The sequence below is a fragment of the Paramormyrops kingsleyae genome, chromosome 8, assembly GCF_048594095.1.
Source record: "Paramormyrops kingsleyae isolate MSU_618 chromosome 8, PKINGS_0.4, whole genome shotgun sequence".
In the NCBI taxonomy this organism is placed as follows: Eukaryota; Metazoa; Chordata; class Actinopteri; order Osteoglossiformes; family Mormyridae; genus Paramormyrops; species Paramormyrops kingsleyae.
In genome coordinates this window covers 11,506,265-11,528,148 of record NC_132804.1, presented here as the reverse complement: position 1 = coordinate 11,528,148, position 21,884 = coordinate 11,506,265, and the positions used below count along the sequence as shown (strand labels likewise).

General features: G+C 42.7%; 1 protein-coding gene and 1 long non-coding RNA gene across 7 annotated transcripts; one reads left to right on the top strand and one right to left on the bottom strand.

Moving 5' to 3' along the window:
* Window positions 1–2,800: 2,800 nt before the first annotated feature.
* Window positions 2,801–10,834, bottom strand: LOC111857027 (uncharacterized). Of its 4 annotated transcripts, none has more exons than XR_011992570.1 (4): window positions 10,695–10,834; window positions 9,359–9,446; window positions 7,544–8,989; window positions 2,801–6,941 (listed from the first exon to the last, which is right to left on the bottom strand). It is a non-coding gene; the product is annotated as an uncharacterized lncRNA (long non-coding RNA). The 4 variants fall into 4 exon arrangements; XR_002841280.2 differs by having other exon boundaries at window positions 2,801–7,638; window positions 8,875–8,989; XR_011992569.1 differs by having other exon boundaries at window positions 8,875–8,989.
* Window positions 10,512–21,724, top strand: LOC111857026 (protein phosphatase 1 regulatory subunit 3A-like). Of its 3 annotated transcripts, none has more exons than XM_023837469.2 (5): window positions 10,512–11,622; window positions 14,818–14,864; window positions 15,314–15,384; window positions 16,100–16,126; window positions 17,982–18,119. In XM_023837469.2, exons 1-4 carry the CDS (start codon window positions 10,760–10,762, stop codon window positions 16,124–16,126), a joined length of 1,008 nt encoding a protein of 335 aa, XP_023693237.1. In that variant the 5' UTR covers window positions 10,512–10,759; the 3' UTR covers window positions 17,982–18,119. The 3 variants fall into 3 exon arrangements, with proteins under 3 accessions (XP_023693237.1, XP_023693236.2, XP_023693235.2); XM_023837468.2 differs by lacking the exon at window positions 16,100–16,126 and adding an exon at window positions 19,432–21,724 and having other exon boundaries at window positions 10,523–11,622; window positions 17,982–19,233; XM_023837467.2 differs by lacking the exon at window positions 16,100–16,126 and having other exon boundaries at window positions 10,526–11,622; window positions 17,982–21,724.
* The last annotated feature ends 160 nt before the right edge of the window (window positions 21,725–21,884 follow it).

Here is a 21,884-nt window from a genome sequence, read left to right as displayed (position 1 = left end):
AGTAAGGATTTCTTCTATTCTCCAAAAAGTTACTGATATCTAGTTGTATGGCTAGAGGAACCTCGCTTCAGTTCCCCAACCTCTCCTCAGGGGCACCTCAGCCATTCCACGTATTTGTTAAACTTCACCACCAGCTCAGTTAATTAATGAATTTAATTAGTTAAAAAGAGTAAATTAGATATTGATTAGCTATATGAGGTGTGCTTGTAGTCAAGTCAAAAAATACATGGGTGTATTGGATGGCATCAAATAATGGGGTGATTTTAGCAGAGGTTTTGAAATGGCTAAGCTAACACACTTTGACAGACATAATAGTATAGTTTTACACCAATATAAGGATCATTTAAATGCTATTTTCTTTGGCTGCCTACGATTTGTGCACAGACTTGTACTTCCATCCATCACGGTATACACTCACCTAAAGGATTATTAGGAACACCATAGTAATACGGTGTTTGACCCCCTTTCGCCTTCAGAACTGCCTTAATTCTACGTGGCATTGATTCAACAAGGTGCTGAAACCATTCTTTAGAAAAGTTGGCCCATATTGATAGGATAGCATCTTGCAGTTGATGGAGATTTGTGGGATGCACATCCAGGGCACGAAGCTCCCGTTCCACCACATCCCAAAGATGCTCTATTGGGTTGAGATCTGGTGACTGTGGGGGCCATTGTAGTACAGTGAACTCATTGTCATGTTCAAGAAACCAATTTGAAATGATTCGAGCTTTGTGACATGGTGCATTATCCTGCTGGAAGTAGCCATCAGAGGATGGGTACATGGTGGTCATAAAGGGATGGTCATGGTCAGAAACAATGCTCAGGTAGGCCGTGGCATTTAAACGATGCCCAATTGGCACTAAGGGGCCTAAAGTGTGCCAAGAAAACATCCCCCACACCATTACACCACCACCACCAGCCTGCACAGTGGTAACAAGGCATGATGGATCCATGTTCTCATTCTGTTTACGCCAAATTCTGACTCTACCATTTGAATGTCTCAACAGAAATCGAGACTCATCAGACCAGGCAACATTTTTCCAGTCTTCAACTGTCCAATTTTTGTGAGCTCGTGCAAATTGTAGCCTCTTTTTCCTATTTGTAGTGGAGATGAGTGGTACCCGGTGGGGTCTTCTGCTGTTGTAGCCCATCCGCCTCAAGGTTGTGCGTGTTGTGGCTTCACAAATGCTTTGCTGCATACCTCGGTTGTAACGAGTGGTTATTTCAGTCTATCAGCTTGAATCAGTCGGCCCATTCTCCTCTGACCTCTAGCATCAACAAGGCATTTTCGCCCACAGGACTGCCACATACTGGATGTTTTTCCCTTTGCACACCATTCTTTGTAAACCCTAGAAATGGTTGTGCGTGAAAATCCCAGTAACTGAGCAGATTGTGAAATACTCAGACCGTCTGGCACCAACAACCATGCCACGCTCAAAATTACTTAAATCACCTTTCTTTCCCATTCTGACATTCAGTTTGGAGTTCAGGAGATTGTCTTGACCAGGACCACACCCCTAAATGCATTGAAGCAACTGCCATGTGATTGGTTGATTAAATAATTGCATTAATGAGAAATTGAACAGGTGTTCCTAATAATCCTTTAGGTGAGTGTACATTGAACCAAGCTGGGTGACGATACATTGAAGACACTAAGTGTAAGTAAAGCGAGGTGTTTGGGCTTCAGGAATGAGTTCTCAGTGAAGTTCTCTCCGGAGGCCAATGGTACCGTAACAGTAAACGCATCAATTAAAGGAAGCTGGGGGTAACGTACACCAGCGGAAGCTCGTCTGTGTGGCTTTGCAGAAGCGGCAGTCCCCGCTCAGGCAACGTCTAGCATGGGGTCGCACAAGAGCAAAGCACAGGCAGCTGAACAAACAGCCTGAACACAGGTTCATTCATGGGCTGCGGCTGCAGCTATTCACAGCTTCCAGCTACGAGGACTTCAAAAAAACAGTTAGGCGATGAAGAGTGAAAAGTCTTAATGGGCACATATTGTTTCATTCCCTGAATGCCATTTAAAGTGCAAGACTTTATTTATGCCCTGCTGCGTAGCTGATATGTTTATGCGAAACCTCACGGATACTTATTTCATCTAGTATAGTTCAGATTCAGGCTACCTCTTCATTGTTTTGGGAGTGTTAATTCATCAATGAAAAGCAATCATATTGCAGCTATAACATTTCAGCTAAATCGAGTCAAATCAAGTCAAATCAGTGAACGCAGAAGGTTCAGAAAATGGACACACTAAGCCAAAGTACACCTGCTACCCAGATAAACAGCTTTAAACATTTCTTTAGACTGCCTAAGACTTTTGCACAGTAATGTATGTTGAAACCTCATGTCACTGCCTACACCAAAGGAAATTTCCATTGCTCTCTGTACTCAGTGATTAAAGGATAAAATTGTGAAAAGTTCAAATTTATTAAGGTAGAACCCAGAAAAGAGGAAAACACAGAAAGTATTTCTTATTTGTTGAGGTGTCCCTCACAGAGCGTCATCCCTGAGGTGAAAAGTCTTTTAAAAATGCCTCTGTGAGGGGCTGTGGAGGGGGAGGGGGGGGGTCTGCTTCCATTTGTGTCTGTGCACGTTCTAGATCTGTGCTGGATGGATTTTTAGACCAACATTCAAGCATGAAGTGCAAGATATAGTAAGACGTATGGCTTCAGAATTATAGTCTGTTATGGTTGGGAACCCCTAGTCAAGGGTTGTCTAGAAAAACGAAGTTTTCTCTTGCTACTAAGTATGCCGTTACGTTGGCCAGCGGGCGAGTGGAGAAGCAGGCGAGTGGACCCGTAAATACTGACAAACAGGGTTTATTTCAGGAACAGGGAGTACACAGGGAGGCACAACAACTCACAGTATACACCACAATGACAGATCTGGGGGATACTGACTTAGACGCGGACTAAGTACACCAGATGGACAGGAAATAACAAGGAACAGGTGATGACAATTGGGTAGTAACACGAGGTAACGAGGGGGGCGTGGCACACACGAGGATCGGACGAGCCGGGCGTGACATGTGCTTTGTCTAAAGACAATTTCTTAAAAGTTGTTGCTGTTCTTTCTGAGGTCCCTCAAAAAGGATTTTCATTGGTACCCCCTTTACAATTCAAACTGAGCCCAGTCTTGGGATGAATATAAATTCTAAAAATTTTGTTACAATTGTCAAAATGTAATGCTTGTGTCTTTTTCTGACTCTGTAAGATCCATTCTTACTCAATTTGATCAGATTTGACATTTAACTGGTGTACTAAATGTGCTAAAATCTGCTAATTTAAGGTAGAAAACAAGATTTATCAAGGTAACATCATAATAAAACCAGGCCGGACCCAACCCAGACCCAACCTGTAAGCAGAAAAAAATTATTTGGTTGGTTTCAAGAATATTATGTTTATTTAGACAACCTTACCCCTAGTCTATATCTTGTATTTTGACAATATTAAAACTTGTTTTCTCTTTCCATAATCATTTATACTAAACCACAAAACTTGGTTTAGATGAGTGAGTGAGTGAGTGAGTGAAGGAGAGAGAGAGGGAGGATAAGCAGCTATTCATCTTCCAGGCATCCATCCATCTTCGGGCCACCTGTCCACAGTAGGGTCACAGAACAGAGGAGATCCAAAACATTGCCCTGAAGTCACATAGGAGAATCACACGACATCAGATTGTAAATTCAACAACAGCCCCAGAAGCTTATATTCTTTTCACGTGGTTCTGACCTAGTTTCTGTCTTTCAAAAAAAGAAGGTGCATTAAAGACAATTATGCATTATTGATGCAGGGTTATGAGTCCACTTTGTGGCTTTTCTGTGCTTTTTATGTCTAATCCGGCCATGTGTAACTAAGACCTCCTGCCAATAAAAAGTTCCACAAAAATGTATAAATACCTGCTACTTTGAGAAATGTTATCAGCCACACAATCATTCTGCCTCTTTGTAAGCTGCCATCTATACAGGACTCCTGGGTGCTGTCTAAGCCAGATCAGTTAAACATGAATTCACCTCAAGTTGCGTTTCTTTTTATCCAAGGCATGACATGGCGTCAACAGAAGCCTAGTAGACAAAAACAGCTGTGTTTGTGAATTTCATTGGTACCTGTGTTAGAATGGGAGCCGTAGATACGATCCCTGTTGCCTCTCAGGACAAACAAGCCAGCCTTCAGTGATATGCTTTGGTCGTTTGGTCATGGATTTTTGCATGTGTATGTCCAGGAATGGCTGGCATGTAAGCATGTTGGTTGCATGTTAATACTAACAGTATTCCACTGGTGTTCATGCAGCACCTTCAGAACGGGTAACAAATCTCTGTGCCAAGCTGTGCTGTAGGGTTATGACAGGATGCATTTTATCCGATTCCCTGCAATGTGAAAGTACAGTCTCTGCTTAAAGATTAATAGAAGATTAAGTGTCTGTTTAAAGGTCAGTTAACTAAAAACAAATTTCACATTTGCACATCTGTCATCGGCTGATTTAAGCATTGTGACATCACAACTTTTCTGCAACACCAAAAGCATCCTTCCATTTAGAAAATTTACCAAAATCTCTCACGTACACACTGTCTAATTACTATTTAGCCAATGGTGCTGTAAAGATTTTTTAAGCTGTTTTTTGTTTGTGTAGTGAAATCATTGACAGAGAAAAGTAGAAGATCCAGCGGCGGTCATAGACAACAGGGCAGGAATTATGCACATCCTGCTAGTCTAAGTTTAACACTACTGACAATGGTCATTACCCAGAAACCTTTTCATAGCTGTACAAAACTGCACAGACATTTAATATGCATATTCATGAAAGCCTGAAATCACAATGAGTCACATAAGCAATTCAACTCTGACCTCAACTAAGAGGATTTACGATTTCGAAAGTTCAGCATATGCTGTCCAGGTTTACTATGCTGTCTGTGATGGTTGGAAGTGTTAAACCCTCACATCCTTATAAAGAGGTTAGAAATATTACCTGAGTTAACAGTAGGAAAATGCATTTTAAAACTGTTTCAAATGCTTGCTATGTTTTATTAGATAGATAGATAGATAGATAGATAGATAGATAGATAGATAGATAGATAGATAGATAGATAGATAGATAGATGTTCAGACATGTGTTCACAAGGAAGAAATGGTTTAGGAATAAGATGTCACATGACAACCTGTAGGTGACATTGTTCACATGTTGCTATATGAGCATGAGAGATTCATTTTACCAAAGGCAGGGACATGCCTCTACCTATATTGTGGGAGTACCGTGTGTGTTTAGGGGGGAGGGGGGTTCGGGCAGATTTGGTCCCTACCAACGTTGAAACCAAACCTACGCCCTTGATTTTCAGATGCATTTCAGCCCTGGCCTGCTTTTAGAAATGGCATCATGACTCAGACATGCTGACATACAGGCACATACACGCAGGACAAGTGGGGCCTCTAGCAACGCACATCTGAACAGGTCCAGACAGGAAGCGACGCTTAAGCCTTCAATCAAAGGTCCACCATAAATCCTGCCCTGGGTCTTGGCCACGCGCGCAGGGAAGGATGGCGTAGGTGGTGTGTGCGGCACTGTGGGGTCTAAAGGTCTGAACGGGGAAGCGTTCAGCTGCAGTCCTGCTCAGATTTCTCCTGTCTACCCAGCCCACAACTCTGATGGCTTGGAGCTGTTTCTAGTTGTTTTCATTACTTAAAACACAACATACAACTCCTAGGATGCATTTCTGATTCCTTCTGTTTCACCTATAATCATGTGTAATAAATATTTTAATTAAATTTGAATGCAGGAACTCTTGTGTTGCAGAGCCCCTCGCTCTAAACTGCCGTCTCGTCTTGAGTGTTCTTTTTTTTTTTAAACAGGCTGTTAATGTTTGGCACATCTTTTGCACCTCAACTCTGACAAGATGCGGCAGTGTTTTCTTAAGAGATGATAATTACATTTTGCAATAGTTTTACTTGTAAGCTATTGTAGTAGTTGGCAAAGACCTCGCTTACTGCTCTGAAGAAGCAGCTTTTTTGCAGAGTGATTACCGGCTGGTGTATGTACACATATCACCTACACAATCACAAGTACCTTTGGATGACACCATCTGCCTGGATAACTAATCTTCCTCCTGGATACATCTTTTTTCTGAACGTGTCCCGTTTTTCTTGTGCATGATCTCTTCTTCCCAAAACAATTTTACAAGCTTGCTAACTCCGCTAACCTCGTTGTGAATAGAGCTGTTTAAGTCCAAAACTTTGTTTCATTAAACAGCTCAGACTGGATGTGTATCTTTACTCATTGAGCTGATTCCTTAATCCAAAACAAGCACTTTAACCTATTAAATGACCTGAAAATTTGTACCAGAGCAGCGTAGGTTAAATACCATGCTAAAGGGTGCAACAGCAGATGCTTTCAGGTCCAAAATCCACACCCTCAACCACAACAGCACCTGCTCTTCTGAGCTGAGCTGCCTAATGTCACTGAGACTGCAAGAATCTCTGCTATCCTATCTGGCTGGGTCCCTGTGTCATTTCTATAACCAATCACAATCTTCATTGTATGACATCACCACATTGTTCTGTTTTTTTCCCTCATTTTCAAACTCCAGGCTTCTAGCCATTGAGCTAGGGGCAGTGTGTGGCTCAGTGGGTTAAGCCTCTGTGTCTGTGATTGGAAGATCACTGGCTCAAGCTTTGTTGTTGCTGCTGTTCTTATAGACATGCCCTTACATTGTTCCATACAACCATCGCAGGTAAGCATGTTCCTATGTTTTGTATTTATGACATGTCCTTTAACAAAAGACATACACAATAAAATGAGTACTTTACTAATCTGTGCACCTTGCTGGTTCGCAGAAAACATTGGCTTTAATTAATGTGGTGATGTCATATAGTGAAGACTGTGATTGGTTAAATAAGTGAAATGCAAGCCCCTCCTCCGTTGACCCAGGGATGTGCTGAACTCGGGAAAATCTGGAGCTGCAAAAAAGAGTCAAGGGGTCATTATGCATCCACTCAAAAAACTCAGTGTCTAAAGCAAATGTTCATAGACAGTAAAGAACAATCTAAACACTTCACCTGAGATTATCACAGAAAAATGTAAGGTTTCCTTTCAGCAGAATCCCAGATGACTCAAAGGAGATTTTGACAATCCCCTCCCCCACCCAACCAACTACACACATTTGTATAAAGACCATTTTTGCACTGGTTATATTCCAAGACAATTTTCACTGAGAGAAAAACCTTGACAAAAAGAAATAAACACTGGGATAAGTAAGTCTTTACAATTTCTGGCATGCTGGTTTTTCTATATTTATTTGAATTTCCATTTATATTTCTGTTATATTTATATTTTATTTTAGGCGAACTGAAATATGAAGGTGCAATTTGAGCTGAAGTTGGTTGTTACCGAACCGATGCAGGAAAAGGGCTGAGCCAGAAGGGGCAAAGAGACATAGAGCCTGGGAGAGGAGATCCCTAACACAGCTGAAAGGGTGCCTTTTAATTATCCATTAAACGTTTCTGGGTGGGGGCTCTTAATACCACCGTAAATATCAACCATCCGTCTTATAACCGCTTACCCTTGTGAGGGTCACAGGGCATCCCAGGCTGCGCCACGCTGAGAGACAATCTGGGTGGGATGCCAGTCCACCAGAGGGCGGGCACAAGTCATGGTCTATGGCCAATTTAGAAACACTAGTTAGTGTAACTGTATGCCTTTGAACTGCAAGTGGAAACCAACATAACACGGAAAGAACATGCACATATACAGTATGTACATACAAAGCATTGTTGGAATACAGATTCCCCAGCCCTGGAGGTGAGACACGTAGGCATAAATTACTGGGGGGATGGATGGGATGTAACTCCCCACCCCCCCTCCAATAATCAAAACAGGCCAATACAGCTCCCCCCAAATAATCACAAAATGGGTGGAGACCTCAACCACCCACAATGTTATGCCCTTGGTAGGACAACAGCGTTACTTACTGAGGCAGTATGCTGCTTCCCTTAGAACCACCATTAAGTAAACATGTAATCCCCGAATACCATTTAGAGAACAATAAAGGATCTTTATAAAGGCTCAGGTCAATCACACTGAGTTTAAATCAATGCTCTCTGTGTGCGAGATTTTTGGAAAGGATAACATATTGTATTTTTGGGACTGGCACCTCGCCCAGGGTGTACCCCTGTCTGGTGCCTTATCGGATAGGCTCCACGAGCACGCGCCACCCTGACCAGGATCAGTGGTTAGAAGATGGATGGATTTTGTATTTTTGGGACTGGCATTCCGCCCAGGGTGTACCCCTGCCTTGTTCAATAAGGGATAGACTCCAAGCCTTTTCAAGACCCCAAGCATGATAACCAGCTGCAAGATGGATGGATATTATAAAGTTATATATAACAGAATTGGAAAATAAGAAGCATACTACACAATTTTAAAGTTTAAGCTTCAAGCATATTTAACTTTAATTATGGGAATGAAATATAGACAATCTACATGTCTCTGCAAATAAATTAAACAGTTTGTCAGCGTTTCTTAAACATTAGTACCCCCTTGTGGTAAGGTTCAAATTGGGCACATATTTAGTCAAACGGAAAGGGAAATTGTTTTCCTCGACAGCGACGCAACTTAATGGAGGCTAATTTTGGTAAGGAAGTTTATTTGACATACAATAGTGTATTATTTCGTAAATTCTCACTGAACAGAGGTGCCAGGCTATTGGCAAGACTCGTTTTTTTGGCACCTCTGGTAAGACAGATCATTTTAATTAAAATCAATGATTATGCATAACTACTATAGCTGGGTGAGTGTCAAAGTGTAATTTAACATGCAATTTTCAAGACGTATATGTCTCAAACTGAACATGAATCCAATAAACTATAGTTCCCAGAATGCAACAGCACTTACTGTTCTCGAATGAATCAGAGGGTCATTGGTCGCTGAGATGATGCCCATATAAGGAGGGACCTGTCAACACGGGTCAGCGTGTGAGAGCAACAGCAGTTCTCAGACAAGCTCCTCCCTGGAGGACAAACGAATGGTTTAAGGTTTCACTGGAAAAACAATCCTTTGTGAAGGAACATGGACTTTGGCTTCACATCGAACTTCGTACACTTCAGGAGACTTCTGTCCTTTTGTACATGTTAAATTCTTTCTGAAAGTTGCATAAATAAAAATGTATATTATAGGAATGCCAAAAACACCTCACACAACAGGCAGCCTTCACACATTATAATGATCTGACTGAGAAATACAGTGATCCTTTCCCAGAATTCCCTGGGGCCTGTAGATCACATGCAAGCCAACACATCTCCAGCCTGATGCTGACTGCCAAGCGTCATCGCAGCAGGAGCTGCAAAGTGATTAATGGTGCGTCACTGGCAGGGCTTACCGTAGCCAAGGCAGCAGACACTGCCGATCGCTAACAGAGAGCCTGTTCTTGAGATGACGTCAACCTGGACGTCAACTGGGGAGCCAAGCTGAGTAGAAACAAACAGAGAATAGGGGCTCGGTCCAGACTGAGAGATGCAGCAAGAGAAGAGTTGCCCTTTACGTATTGTTTGTTAGAAAAATGGTTGGTAAAGACAACTGATGACAGCTGGGAGCTTCTGAAGGTGAAATGAGCTCATCTGGGAGGTGTCACCCAAGGAATTGCACTCAGGTACTGGGCCTGGATCCAGTGGGAGAAGGTGCTGATGGATTCATACTGGTGTGGCCTTGGGTCCTGTTGTTTTATTAGAAATAATAATAAAAAAACAAGCTCTACTCAATTCCTTCTTTCTGCAAGGGGTGTTTTCCTGGGGAAATGGTCCTCAGACTTTTAGACCACACTGACGGGTACGGCCTCAGCACCAGAGTCCTACATCTAGAGGTGGAAAGTTCAGGTCCAGAAAGTAAAAATCCAGGCCAAGATTTTGTTTCAACCAACCAGTTGAGTATAACGAGTCACAGAGTAATCAGCTGGTTGGCTGAAACAAAATCTTGGTCTGGATTTTCACCTTCTGGACCAACATCTTGGCAGTGACTTTGGAAGTGGTGTACTAAAAGTATCTGCAGCAAAGGGCATAGTATCATAGAGGAAGCTCACAGTGGCATGATTTCAGACTGAAAAACGTTTATGCATTCGACTCTTATTACATTTTAAATAACACCAAAATCTGATTGGAGCGTCAACCAAAAAAAATCACAATATTCACATAATAACCCTCTAGGGAGATTTTCCTTGCCACTGTTGCCTCTGGCTTGCTCTCTGGGGGCATTGGGCAAGGATAATGTAAAGCGCTTTGAGACAATGTAATGTTGTGAAAATTATACAGATTGAATTAAAGAGTAGCAGTCATGAACGAGGTTTTGTCACCATTCATATCACACTCTCACAATATAATTTAAAGAACAACAAGAAAAATAATTTAGCCAATACTACGAATACTAAAATGTCTAATATTACACCAGAGAGTTCCAAACAGTGGTGATTAAGTATCTGTACTCCAAAGCGTTCTTTTAAATAAGGTAAGAAACCTAGTCTAATCTGTCCTGTGTGAGCGGCGAACAGCGGGGGCGCACAACCTACCGTCTAAATTTAGACTCGATCTCGGTCAGCGCGTTGCCCCGCGGAGGAGCCGCAGGTCGCGCAGTCTGGGATATAAAGTTCACAGCGTCCTCCGCCCCATTCACCACCGGCACCATGCTGCGCACCATGTCCTGACAACCGATCGTCAGACACTGACCTTCCGGAGCAGAAAGAGAGCATTCTCCTCCTGGGCACCAAAATCCGACAGAGGACAGCAGCAGGATGTCAAACGAGAACAATTTCTTAACTCTCCCCAGTCGGCAGTCGGTTTTCACAGCCATAAAGAATGGAAGGACGCCCGAGGGAAGCTGCGTTTCTCCAGTGGAAGATGAGGACGAGGAAGAAGTCGACGAGACCCGACTGATCCCGAGGTCCTCACCGGTGCCCAGAAAACGAGGGCAATCCATCTTCGACGAGACGGCGGAGTATATGAAGATGCGTATGGGTTTGCCCAGCAGGAGAGTGTCCTTCGCCGACGCCGGGGGTAGAGAGCTGGTGCAGGTGAGGGAGTTTGTCGCTTTCGAGTCTAACGAAGGAGACGAGTCGGAGGAGGAGCAGGAGCAGGAGCAAACAACCGCACGATACAGCCTACATAATAGCGAGCCTATTAGTATTTATTCTGTGCGTCCGGACTTCCATCTGCCAAACGAGGCTGAGTTGCTTCTTGCGGTGCGCAACAACAAAGTGCAGTTGGAAAAGGTGTCCTCCATGGAGGACGAGCCTCTGGCATTTACTGGGCTCATCCGAGTGCTCAACATCTCCTTCCACAAGTCTGTGTACGTCCGCTTCACTATGGACGGCTGGAAAACTTTCTTCGATTACCCCGCGGAGTACCTACATGGCTCCAACAAACTGGAGACGGATCAGTTCACCTTCAAGCTCTCATTTGCGCAACCGTACATCTTCCCCGGAGCTCGCATTGACTTTGTCGTGCGCTATGAGTCCGCAGAGGGAGAGTACTGGGCAAATAACTGCGGGAAGAACTATTCTGTGGTCTTGAACCTGACCTGTAAACAGCAGTCGGCTCTGGGCAAGGAGCCGGGTGAAGAAGTAATGAAAGGCATCTTGAAAGCTACTAGTTACAGGTTAGTGCCCCGAACTCAGTTTTTAACGTGCAATGCGATGATTTATACACACATACATACATACATACATACGTCTGATTTTCTAATTTTTCGTCACCGCTTATAATTCATAGTGACGTTCATTCACCTAGGTGTTCAGTCAGTATCTGCCTAATTATAGGTCATCATATTCTATGAACGGCAGACCAATTTGACAATACCATTTTCTCTCTGGAATAGCGACAAAAATCTATATCATATAAAAAAAAATAATAATTTAAATATACATTCATCAATGTGCCGGTCAGGCACATCCGGGGGGCGGGGCTGAGCACCTGCCCCTTTCGCCTGAATGAATGAAAGTGCCCCTTTTTACCCCTGAAAATGCCCCCTGAAAGTTCTAAGTGCCCCTTTTTAATATCCGACGATCAGGCAAAATAATAATCTCCCAAGGGGGACAACATCCCCCCCCTTCGCAAAATGTACCACGTACTGGTCGGCCACGCCCCCATGTTGGAGCACCTGCCCCTCGTAAAGTCTGTGCACGTCACTGGTGCCCGTTGTTAGATATGTATATTTATATGAGTAGCACGTGTGTAGAACATCTAACACCGTCTCACAGTGCAAAGCCATCTTCTCACTGTTACTGAGCCATTTTCTCTTCTCTCATTGTGACACCACAAACTGCTGTCTTATCCAGATATATTCAGTGTGCTGAGGCTCAATATGTTTTATTGGCCACACACTAGTTCATTGGAATGCTTTACTTATCCAGTCATATCCAATATAAAGTACAAGTTGCAGCACAACAATAAGTTGCAATGCAATGGCAACAAGTGTCACTTAGATATTATCATTCATATACATTAAGGGGTGCAAGTAATATTTCAGTTAGTCCAGATTTAGCAATTGATGGACAACATTGGGGACCAATCTTCATCGCCATGGTGACTTGGGTCCTGTAATATGCTTTCTGCTTTGCTGGGGTAGAGGTCGATGTATTTCCACTTAAGGGATAGCAGCTTGGTCCCCTGCACTGACCTGTCAAAATGAAAAATGTCTGGAATTATCAAATTTATTTTAGAAAATTCTGAAAAAACAAACAACAACAAAAATGTAATGCCAAACTATGTAAGCTTTAATTTGTCATTGTGACCGATATGTTTTAATGTAGCTGATGTAAGAAAAAAGTTATTGGGAGATTTTGAAAAACAATTACAAATGTCTCTTCCTGCAACACATTTTGTATTTTTAAAGTGAGTGAGAGGTGTTCTCTCTTCCCCCCCCCCCCCCCCCATGGTACTGTGCATCACCTCTAAATGTATTGCCGGACTGAGACCAGCTCTCGAGAGAACAGGGCAAAGTGGGATGGACCACTACTGCTATAAGAAGCGAGAAGGTTAAAGAGAGACCAGAATAATGTGGGTTTCCAAACAGGTTAAGGTTCGACATGAGTAGAAGTCTCATGACAAGTCAAGTTCCTTATGAGTTGCAGAGTCAAAACGAGCCAAGTTCAACATGGATGACTTTTGAAGATTGATGCTGGGAAGGTAACTTGAGACAGTCTAGGTTTTTTTTCCATTGGATGCTTGATCAGCCACCTTGTTGTAGCCTAAAACTCCAATGAGGGCAAAGGTGACCCCACCCTTTAAAAAGGGATCATGTCACAAAAGTCAGCTATCAATCACGTCATATCCTTGGCAACTCACGTGACGAATTTAAAAATACAAAGAAACGTTAGACAGTCGTCACTGCTGATCTGCTCCCATTTTATGCAGAATAACACTAGATAGGAGTCAAAATATAGACTCTTATAGGACTGCTAGTAACGGAATGGGAAAGATGCCCGGATGAACCACGATAATGACCAGGCAGTTTTGAAAAAATGAATGTTATAAATGATACACACTACCCTGTACTCTGTGCTAGCAATCATTTGATGACATACCTCAACAGGCAACATGTGGACATAGAGTGAACGTTGAGGATCTTATTAACTGACGTTTTTCAATTACCTGCCACCCTCCTGGCATTCCGCTTGGGTGCTTTAGGTATATTTACGTCAGCGCGTGCACCACAGAGCTCGCCAAGAATCTGGGGCAGGGGAATCTGTGAGGCAGATCAAAATAGGACAAGATGGGGCTCACTTTCACTCCCGGGGTCTGCATGACTTACCTCTGACCTTTCAGCAGTGAAGGCGGACAAGTGGAGGCAGCGGTTACCCTGCCTCTCTGGTGCTGGCTGTGGAAAATGAATCCACAGAGTAACTCTCTTGGAATTTGGCCATTAGGATTATCTGTTTTTTCAGTAACAGCTGCTCCTCTGACAGTTAACTCTTTTTTTTACGGGGTCGTAATGTTGGGATTCTCAATAAACACTTTTGCAGTCGGAGATGCAATGAACCGGGGGCGATGAGCACATCCATGTTATTCTGGACAAAAGTCATCATTCCAGACTTTGGGCTGATGCAAGCAGTCAATGTTAAGCAACAGATCTTATGAATTTCACTCAAGTGGTGCAAAAAATCGTCAGACAATAATCAGACAGATCCACAGATTTACCACGGTACAAGGATGGATGTTCCCACGTATTGCATTGACTAAGCAACAGCGAACACCTTGTTGAGGTGCACCTCCATGTAATGGGTTATGCCAGGTCAACTTTAGATGACTCCGTATCTTTCAACACTTGCCGCATGTTTGTTACAGTACCTTCTGGCTGAAGCCACCGTCCCCCTGAGGTTGCAACAGTTGTTGAGGATGAGGGCAACCTGCTCTGTAAGGGAACGCTTTTGGGGGGGGCAGCCCGGTCTATGACCTTAATGACCGAGCCTTAGTGGCACAGAGCCTTCTTGCTTGAGGTTCCTAGTGGTAGTGGAACAGAATCAATCTACAAAGTGGAATCAAGTCAACTTCATCATGTTGCATGGAAGGCTTGTAAGCCTTTTGGCAAAAGAAACTTTATTTGCACGGAGCCCTGCCCAATGTATGGTTATCTCTCCTAGAATGGCACACATACATTATATTACAGTTATTACACAATTCAGTCTGATTTTATACTCTGTCCTGCATATATTCAGTAGCCATTTTTCAATGTGTGGAATTAGTTCAGCAAGCTGTTATTACAGCAAAGCATTGTGGGAATGGACCCCATTTTCCTCTGTGTGCTGGTTTATTTTTTCATCCTGATCCCTTACTGCCTCTTTCTGATTTACAGAATGGAAACTGACACTAAGGAAGCCATGGATGTAGAGAGTGAAGGAGGTGAGCTTGCTGTGGGTTGGGGCAGCTGCTGATGTAACACTCAAGGAAATGGACTCATTACCTAACCGGGGGGGGGGGGCAACCTGAACTGCCCACAGGCAAAAATGAATCCTATTACCACTGTTTCCCAATCCGGTCCTTGGGGGCCCACAGACAGTCCACGTTTTTGCTCCCTTTCAGCTCCTGATAGCAAAAATGTGGACTGTCTGGCAGGGAGCTCGGAGGGAGCAAAAACATGGACCGACTGTGGGTCCCCGAACCCCGGATTGTGAAACACCACTATTGCTTTTAAGTGTCAGCTGAACACTTGAACATAAAGTATGTTGTATACAAATATAGTTGTTACCCTTGATGGGAAGCAGTGAACTTTGACTGTGAAATGTAGCCTAACATCATGGGCAGTCTCACTTAGACATGTATACCTTTGTCCTCTTTGGGCTGCTCTACAGGCAATATCAGGGAAAAGCCATCCAGTGTGAGCGTGCTCCCGCGGATCATCCAACCTGAGATTGATGTTGAGGTGAGTGGCTGATTTATGTCTTTGTAAAAAGTCACTAAAAGAAACTAAAAATCTTTCTCCCCATGGAATCTGTTCATCACCACAGCCTCACTAAATGTATGGGTGGAATTATAGCATTTGTGACAGTGAGCAGGTTTAAAGGCATTGCAGGTACTTCACCTTGTCTGTTAATCTGCTTGCTTCTGATTTGTTACTGGACAAAGTGCCAGCAGTATCTCATGCTATTTTGAGAACACTGGTCACGGTCCAGACCTTTAAAAAGCCAAAAATAAAGAGGAATCGGGTGCCTGTTGTTGATGTGCTCTAGCAACATGCAAGGAACACTTCGCTGTGTAATTATACCAACAACCAGAAAATGAGTCAAATATGGGTTTTACATTTCAGCCTTTAAAAAATGACTAAATTACTTGCACTTGTTAATATTTTATGCTGACTAAGTCATTCCTGTTGGCAAAACAGCCCCCAGAGATATGGCTGCTCCAGAAATGCTTCAGATAGTCTGGAAATCTGAGTCTTGGTTGAAAAATCAGCTGAGGTCAGCTTGTTTGATGGTTGGACAGGTTAATATTTCCACAAGCGTAATTTGGAAAGGTATAAAAAAGGCCAGTAAAGTAATTCATAATTTTAGGGTCAGTAATCCACTTCCCTGATTAGACTGTCCTTTGAAATGACCTTTTGTCTCCTACTCTTTGGGCTTGCTGTCTGTTGATCACAGTTCATTGAGGCTTCAGCAACAAATTAGGTAACGCTTGCCTGCCTGCCTGTGTCATGGATTGTCCCTGCCTGACAATGATTGGTGCATTCATTAAACTCTTCCAAATAGGCATCCTTTGGTTTTCTGCAACTCTTAATAGACGATTCTTTGTGAATAAGACTGGTGTGTGCATTTCAGTCCTGATCCCGAGGCATTGTTTTGCTTCACATGCTCTGCTGAAAACCCTGCCAAATTCCAGAGATTTTTTTCTCTGCATTTAATTCAAATATAGTGGAACAAGTTGAAAAAGACATGCTGATCCCCTGGACTGAGTCCAGATGAGTTTAAATAATTCTTGGGGATTGAGAGAACAGTGCAAACATGATTTGAGGTCATTGCCGTATTCACAATGGGATAACAAGTATTTGGGTGAACCAAAAGGGCATTTTGCCATCTTATTTTGACTGGCCCACTTCACTGTGACTGTCTGCCACATACCAATTGGACAGGATAGAAGGATAAATGGAACCACTTACAACATCAATTTTGTGTGAATGGATTTCAGGATTTCAAATTGGAACTTGTGGAATTGTCATCCTGGGAAATTGGTTTGCATTCAAAATAGGCAAGCCCATAATTTTAAAGATTAATTGAATTTTTTTTTAAAAAACCCACAATAGAAATAATACAAATGCCACTGACATAGCAAATTTGTACAAATATACAAATACTAAAATTACAGAAAAGATTCAAGAGGAAAAACAAAAAACTCCAGCGCAGATCATGAGAGCAAAGTTGCCTTTTGGTGTGTGTAGCCTTCGGTCAGAAAGCTGGCAGCTAAATGAGGTGTGTGGTCTGTCAACCAACCAAAGGTGTTTGCAGCTTTCATCTGTCTAAATGATGTTGTGTACCCCCTGTGTGCGAGAAATTGATTCACATGGAATCCATGTGACAGGTAGACTTGAGAGATGAAACACAGCAATTGAAATGAAGTTTTGCCAAAATTGTGGTTTTCTGATTGACAATACAAAGCACAGTTCATGGCATAGTAAGCAATAAGTAGACATGGTGAAAATGCTGTCAAGAACAGACCTCTGTGCACATCTGGCTGCATGTGCTTATCTTACTCTCTGTGTGGAAGAAGGGCTCATGTGTCTGAGACACAAACCACAGCCTTTGCACAGCTGGAGCTTGGTGCTGGAATGGGTTTTAGAACTTTTGGAACCGAGTCAGGCAACGCTGGCCCATGTGCTATCCGTCCCATAACCCAAACACACATAGACTCAGGCCTTCTAATAAACCAGTATGTGTCAAATTGGGACACATCAGTGGCCTGTACTACAAAGCGGGGTTACTGTCTTATCGGGGTAACTTGTCGGATTTAAGGTACCACAGTTTAAATGGACTTCATATTTGTTCACTTACATTTTGCCCAGGCTACCTTAAATCCGACAAGTTACCCCAATAAGCCAGTAACCCCGCTTCGTGGTATAGGCCCCTGGTTTGCTTTGGGACATGATATACAGTATGTGTACTGTAAGTACAGATAGTTTGTGTTTTGTCCCTAAACTCTCCTAATGTACATATTTCAATAAAATCCTGGTGACCTTCGTTCAAAGCTAAGAAATCTTTCCTGCCTATAAATGTTAGTGCTATATATGACCCAGGCATACTACAGCTGTCCTGGAAACATACCTTAACACTGTTTTACTGCAGGAAAACTTTATAAATGCATGTTTGTTATCAATGTCCAGCATGCTTCATAGAGAGAGAAATAAACACCACTAATAGTTTCAGTGCATAGACACCTGCTTATAAACTTTGTGTGACATTCAAAAATTACAGTAAAGCAGGTCTTGTCTTTTTTGTGCTCATAAATATGCTTTCATGTCATTCTTTACAGAATGTTGATGACACCATATTCAGCCCTCCTTCCAAATCCAGCAGAATAATTGAATCGGAAGATGACACATTAACTTCTGTGGAGTCCATCAAGGAGCAACCACCCTTGATTTCTTCAGCCATTGAGAAACCGATACCTTTAACCATCCAATCGCCTGTTCCCAGGCCGGAAGCAGAGTCTTACCAGGAACCTGACCTTGAAAAAGAACATTTGCTCACCTGGGAGAGTGGTAATGGTGCAACATCCCCATTGAATATTTCCAGTAGCTCTCAGTATGCCACTGACATAGCACCTGCTGGTAGCTATTTGGAACCTAACAGTAGTATTATCCATTCCACATCTGCCAAGTCATCCCAAGTCACAGAATATGACCCACAAATCTCAGATGTTGTCAAAGTACCCTTACAACAAGACGAGGTCCAACCCACGACCATAGTTTCTCAGTCCCTGGATTCAATGGACCCTGACAGGAATAGCCAAATTCAAGAGCAACAGACCATTGCCCCTAGAGACTTTGGGTTACCAGATGCAGAAGAGAGCATTGTTGAACTTAGGCAGGAAGTGGGTGACTGTGGTTCAATGTCACCTGAGGAGACAAAGCAGTTCATCATTATGGCAGAAGAAGAGGAAGTAATGAAGATTTCAGAAACTAGGCTGGGTTTGGAGAGTGGGCAGTCTGGCACAGGAGAAGAGCCTGGCACAGGGGCATCAACTATGGTGCCCACTACATCTGGCACCTATTTTGGATCAGATGGCAGGAGGATCCAGTGCCATGCTAACTCTGATACTGAGTACACATTCCCACCAAGCCATCTCAGAAGAGACCTACAGCGTAAGATGGATGATCCTGTTGGTATTTCAGTAACGGAAGATCTCAGACCCATGGATGAGGCTCATGATACCCCAGTCTACAAGCTTCTTAAGGAAAGAAGTATGCTACAGTTTGGTATCACAAGTGAAGCTACAGGTTCACAGGATGTCACAGGTAAAATTTCAGGGTTTTCTGAAGTCACTGTTGAGCCTGCAGAATTGCAGAATGTTTCAGGTGAAGTTACAGGATCCCAGGACATAGTTGAACTTGGAGGTTCAAACAATGCCACAGCTGAAGTTGCCGGATTACAGACTGTCTTAGGTGAAGGTTCAGAATCGCAGGACATCATGGATGAAATCACAGGGTCACAGGATGTCTCAGGTGAAGTTGCAGGTTCACTGGACATAGCAGATTTAGTCAGAGAAATACAGAATGTCACAAGTGAAGATGCAGGATTGCAACACAACACAGGCAACGTCACAGAATTGCAAAATGAAGTCACAGGTATTCAGACTGTCACTGGTGTTACAGAATTGCAGGACATTGCAAGTGAAGTTGGAGAATTACAGGACATCACAAGTAAAGTCACAGAATCACAGAAAGTCACAGGTGAAATTGCACAATGGCAAAATGTCACAGGTGAAGTTGCAGGATCACAGGGCCTCACAGTTAAAGTCACAGAATCAAAGGACATTGCAGGTAAAGCTGTAGGATTGCAAAATGTCAAAGATGAACTCTCAAGATTGCAGCACCTCACAGTTGAAGTCACAGGATCACAGGACATGACCGGTGAAGTCACAGAATTGCAGAATGGCACAGTTGAAATTGAAGGATCGCATAATGTCACAGGTGAGGCCGCAGGATCACAGAACATAACAGATGAAATCCAAGGATTGAAAATTGTCACAGGTGAAGTGACAGGATTACAGGATATCACAGATGAAGTCACAGAATCAAAGGCCATCGCGGGTGAAGTTGTAGAATTGCAGAATGTCACAAATGAACTCACAAGATTGCAGCACCTCACAGCTGAAGTCACAGGATCACAGGACATTGCAGGAGAAGTCACAGAATTGCAGAATGTTCCAGGTGAGGTTGCAGGATCACAGGACGTCCCAGGTGAAGTCCCAAGACTGAAATGTATCACAGTTGAGGTCACAGGAACACAAGACATAACAGATGAAGTTGCAGGATCACTGGGCATCAGAGGTGAAGTCTCAAGCTCCCCAGGTGTCACAGGTGAAATCGCATTGTCCGGCATCACAGGTGATGTCACAGGATCGCTGTGCATCACAGCCAATCTCTTGTCCTCAGCACCTGCTGCTTCTAGCATCATTCTCTCAGCTGAAAAGAATGATATCCCTGTTCTGGATGATATTTTCACCTGTCACCCAGAGACGAGGGCCATAACCCCTCAGAAAATGGATAGCCTGGGAAATGAAGAGCTTTCATTGAACCAACAGATATTCTTTGACAGTCTTGTATCAGAGGTGACCATGTCTGAAGTATTGATTCACCAGGCTTTGGTTAAAGCTTTTGTGACCTTGGTGATTGAGGTCTGCCTGGTGACAGTTATCACTAACCCCAGTACCCTCCTTATTATCGGGATTTTCTTTATGCTTTATCTCCTCTAAGTTTTTATTGGTATTTTTTTTGGAAAGTGCCTTTTCACACTCGTTTTATAAGCCTCCGTGTACCCGCATCACCTAACAAACACCATGATGGTTATCAAAACATTTACACATGAAAAAAATGACCAAATGTGTTTTCACATGAAGTACACATACAGCAATATGCCAGTAAGCAGTATTTAAAGTTTGGTGTGTGAATGTATTTTGGATAAGATTAGTGTTACACATTTTTGAAAAATTTATGAATGAGATTAGGGTGGATACCTGAAAAAGTGCAACAGGAAATGACCTATAGGATGTTTATTTTGGGTTGAGCCAGATGGTATTAGGCGTTCTGGTGAGTATTCATCAAAATGTATGCCAAATAAAACTTAAAGGTTGGTGGAATGGCTCAAGGTAGAGACTTAGTGCCAAGTAAAGGTAAGGGTAAGAGATGACATTTAGAGCTCAGGGAGAAAGAATGAATTTAATTACTTTGTATGTCTGTTCTTCTGTCTGTTTTTGGACAAATGGCAATGTGTGTGTGTGTCTGTGTGTGTATATTGTAAGAGAAGGTCTTGAAAACACAAGTACACAAACACAAATATATGAGTTTGTACGTATTTGTGCTGGTGAGAAAGTAGCTTGCATTTTATGAAACATTTCTGCAGGTGACTGTTGAATAATATCTCAAAATGGCGAATTTAGTTCTATAAATGAGGCTTTATTACATAAAGTCTTTAGGCGTGCTGTACCAAATGTTTTGTGAGATGTGTATATATATTGATTGAAATTTCATTAGACAAAATGGTTCATAGTGGCGTTTCTGAACTGTGCCTTTCTCCGTGGTCAGAGCTTTGTGGAATGTTTATGCAAGTTACAATTGTTCAGCCATTTTTGTCATGACTTTCTAGTCGTGAATTCAGGACAGTCAGCAAAGTAAAGTCACAAGTGTGTTACTGACGCTGAAGTGTAATGAGGTGCCACCCAGGCTGCGAGGGGATTTTTGCAGAAATATGCTACTTCTTTGCACAAAGTAAATCCAGTCGTCTTGTGAGCGATTTCAAACTTGCCCAAGAAGGGTAATTGGTGGACTGTTGCATCTAGGTTGGAAGAAGCCATTCTGGTGTGGTCTCTGAATCCCCAAGAAGATGTAACTTGGTATGTGGGGAGGACTAGATAATCACTAATGATCCTTAACCGGAAGCAGATCGGCCTGGTAACACAGCTCTTTGGGTGCCACACAGGTACCATATAGATGGCTGGTGGGGTAGGGGTCTGTTGTATGGACAATTTTGGGTCAATAAATTGTCATGAAACTGGCTGTTTGTTTAATGTTTAAAGATCATTTAATTGCAAGGGTTATGCATGATAAATATATGGTTTGAATAACACAGAAAACATGTAGCCTAATTAAAATAGACATTACATATCTGGCAGATAGAATGCACATTGCAGTATGAATATAGTGGTTGAAAAAAA